The sequence below is a fragment of the Bidens hawaiensis genome, unplaced genomic scaffold, assembly GCF_021521415.1.
Source record: "Bidens hawaiensis isolate Kalapana, Puna unplaced genomic scaffold, B.hawaiensis_p1.1 tig00045919_1, whole genome shotgun sequence".
NCBI lineage: Eukaryota > Viridiplantae > Streptophyta > Magnoliopsida > Asterales > Asteraceae > Bidens > Bidens hawaiensis.
The window spans coordinates 1-3,192 of record NW_027498161.1 but is presented as its reverse complement, the minus strand read 5'-3'; the positions used below and the strand labels follow the sequence as shown (position 1 = coordinate 3,192).

The 3,192-nt window shown below is 33.8% G+C and overlaps 1 protein-coding gene across 1 annotated transcript; it reads left to right on the top strand.

Moving 5' to 3' along the window:
• The first annotated feature begins 1,357 nt into the window (after positions 1-1,357).
• LOC143595947 (CDT1-like protein a, chloroplastic) lies at positions 1,358-2,686 on the top strand. Its single transcript, XM_077074836.1, has 3 exons — positions 1,358-1,638; positions 1,718-1,837; positions 2,611-2,686. Exons 1-3 carry the CDS (start codon positions 1,361-1,363, stop codon positions 2,684-2,686), a joined length of 474 nt encoding a protein of 157 aa, XP_076930951.1. The 5' UTR covers positions 1,358-1,360.
• The last annotated feature ends 506 nt before the right edge of the window (positions 2,687-3,192 follow it).

Below are 3,192 nucleotides of genomic sequence, written 5' to 3'. Positions count from 1 at the left end.
TATTCAAGAAAGTTGAACTGTAAGAACCGATATTATGTAATCGATGGAACACTGAAGAAACAAACCCCAGAAGTAATCGATTGGAAAAGATAATAATAATAATATGTGATTGCGTGCAGAAAAAGAAGGAATTTATTTATGTGTTTTTTTTTTTAATTTATGCCTGCAGTTTTCTTTTAGTCCAAGAAGCTTTTGTTTGTTTGTTTTTTTATCTCTCTCTAAAGTTTGATTTAACAAAGACGAAGACTTGATGATGATGATTATTATTATTATTATAAATTATATTTTTTTTTAATTAATTAGTGTTGTATTAGAATTAGGCAGCCGCAAGAAATTATTATTATTATTAGTAGTAGTAGTATTAATGATTTAATGTATAAGATTTATAAATTAGGCCCAATGGGCTACAAATCTTGGCCCATTACAAATGGGCTGGGATGAGATTTGAGTATTAATTAGGGATTAGCTAACGGCTAACTAATTAAAGATTATACCAAATAAGAATATTTGATATAAAATCATAAATGCCAACGGTCATCATTTTTAATGTTTTACAATGATATATATACATGAATGTATACATAGGTGCGTATGTGTAGAGAAAGAAGTGTTTCAAGCATTTGAAAAGCAATTCTATTTGTAACTATCCGTATATATTTTCTCGCAAGTGTCTCGAGAAGTTGATCCGCTGTTTTGGATGGAGGAAACTTGAACAGTTAAAGAACACATCACTGGTGCTAGAATTACATCGAAGAATATAATCAGGTATTTTGCTTTTGTTAATCGATTCATTTTTTTTACAATCTTCTACACCGGAGTATTACTTTATCAAAATACTTCGGTATACTCCCTTTTATCTAGGTATTTGTGTATATACCGGTATCTATTACGTATATATCATGATACAAATACCTAATTATCGTGTCATATAGTTTTCTTTACTCAAAAACTCTTCTACCACAACCTTTCACTATTAATAAAATTATAAAATCTTACTTTCAAAAGTCTAAAAGTGATAACATATAAAATAATAAATACAAGCTTCCGTTTGTTACGAACGGTCAAAATTCTTGAGCCCATATAAAAGTTTTATAAAAAAACTCAAACCTTTTGGTGTCAAATCTTTAAAAACTCAAAACTTAAGGGGGTCTTTAAAAAAAACAAATAAAAGTTACAAAAACTCCACCCCTCCCGCGTCCACGTAATCTTTCCCGCCAACGCTGACCTGTCACCCATCCACGTCAGCTTCCACGTACCCATTCGCGCCAAAAAAAAAAAAAATCTTATTATTTAACCCATCACTCATCACTCCAATTCGCACCAAAAACAACTTCAATTCATCAATCAATCAATCAATCAAATGGATTCCACCGGAGCTTCATCATCATTGTCCGATTCATTCAAATCCAAGAAGATCCTACGGTCATCAATCACCAAACCGGATCAGAGCCCATGGAGCTCCAAAACACCCGAAAAACCGACCCGAACACCTCTCACCCGCCACCAATCGCTCCGGTCGGTGAAACAAGTTCAAGAAGCCGCCAAGAAGCTCCACGTTTCGGATCCGGATCCGAAACCGTCGGATCCGGTAACCGACCCGGTTTTGAAACCGAAAGCCTCCGAATCGATTCCGGAAAAGTACGTTTTATTATTATTATTATTATTATTATTATTATTATTATTATTATTATTATTAACAATGCTAATGACTTTGTAGGTATGAAATGCTGAATGCGTTCTTCGATCGATTGTTATCTTCGATTCGATTACTCGGATTGAAACGATCTACTTCGACGTTTACGAACGTTAGCCGAATCGTTGAGAGCTTAACCGATAGGTATTATATAATAATTTGACAGTGCAAACGAGCCAAGCTGCTCGAGATTGAATCAATTATGTGTTTTTAACTTTTTACCCTAAAACTTTACTTTTGCTCGGCTTATTTAACCTACACAGAGCCCGAGGCTCGTTCACTATTTATTAATTATTTTGTCATTTTGTTGATTTATTAATAATATATTATGTACATGTAAATATAAACATATATATGTATTATAAATAAAAAAACGAGCCAAGCTCGAGCATTAGTGAAAGAGCTTTTGTAAGTCAAAACGAGCCGAGCTCGAGTGACGCCAGTGGCGAAGCTTGGACATATACGTCGAGGGGGCGGCCGCAGTATGTATAAAAAAATTTATAAACTAGAGGGGGCGGGATCAAAATGTATGAAAAAATTTGTTTGAAAACGGGTAAATTCACACTATGTATAAAAATTTTCGGCCGAAAAAGGTTGGGCTAAAATTTCGGTCGGAAACGAGAAATTTATCCTATGTATAAAAAGTTTTGGCCGAAATAGGATAAATTTACATTACCGAGCGAATAACGGAGGGGGAATTTTGGTCAAAAACGGGTAAATTTACACTATGTATAAAAATTTTCGACCGAAAAATGATAAATTTACACCACCGAGCGAAAAGACGGAGGGGGCTGGGGCCACCCCTGACCCAACTAAGCTACGCCTCTGCTCGAGTCAGCTTGTTTACACTTCTTGTAAAACTTAATGAATTTGATAGTCTATTGTGAGTTTACTGATTTGTTTATTTATTTGTTTAGGAAATTTGGTTATAGTCATTTAGCTCAGCTCAAGTTTATGTTACCCGAGGCGATCGAGATTAAGAAGATACTCTGAGCAAACTGTTTCGGTCCAGGCTTTCGAGTTTCTGTAAATCCAATCAGGTAATAAGTTATATCAGTGTAAACGGACTCGAGCTCAAACTCGTAGCTCGAGCTTTACTTATTGAGCTTAAGGTAAGATGTGAAACCATTCAAAACTACGTAGTTTTGACTCAAATCAATTAAAAACTTATATCTTTCCTTAAAGAAAATAAAAATAACCTAAATCTTCTAACTTGGGAAACTAATATCAACCTCCAAAAATTCCTCAAATTGTTTCTTCGTTCTTCTCTAAGGTATAAACCTGCAACTAATATTGATTTATTATAATCAATCCAATCTCCAAAATCAATTTGTTCGTAACTCATTTCAAACTCAATAATTTTGATTTCCCAAGACCATTCATTTGAGGAATGAAATCCATTTAGTTGAAATGGCTTACAGCAAAAAGGGAAAAAAAGTATATATATATCTAGAAACTTCAAATTTCAAACAGGAAACCAAGGAATTAAAAAAAACATA

Excerpts from the sequence above, each read along its gene's own strand:
- LOC143595947 (XM_077074836.1), top strand. The coding sequence starts at position 1,361 with ATGGATTCCACCGGAGCTTCATCATCATTGTCCGATTCATTCAAATCC. Across the intron at positions 1,639-1,717 it reads TCCGAATCGATTCCGGAAAA|GTATGAAATGCTGAATGCGT; the intron begins GTACGTTTTATT and ends ATGACTTTGTAG. Across the intron at positions 1,838-2,610 it reads GTTGAGAGCTTAACCGATAG|GAAATTTGGTTATAGTCATT; the intron begins GTATTATATAAT and ends TTATTTGTTTAG.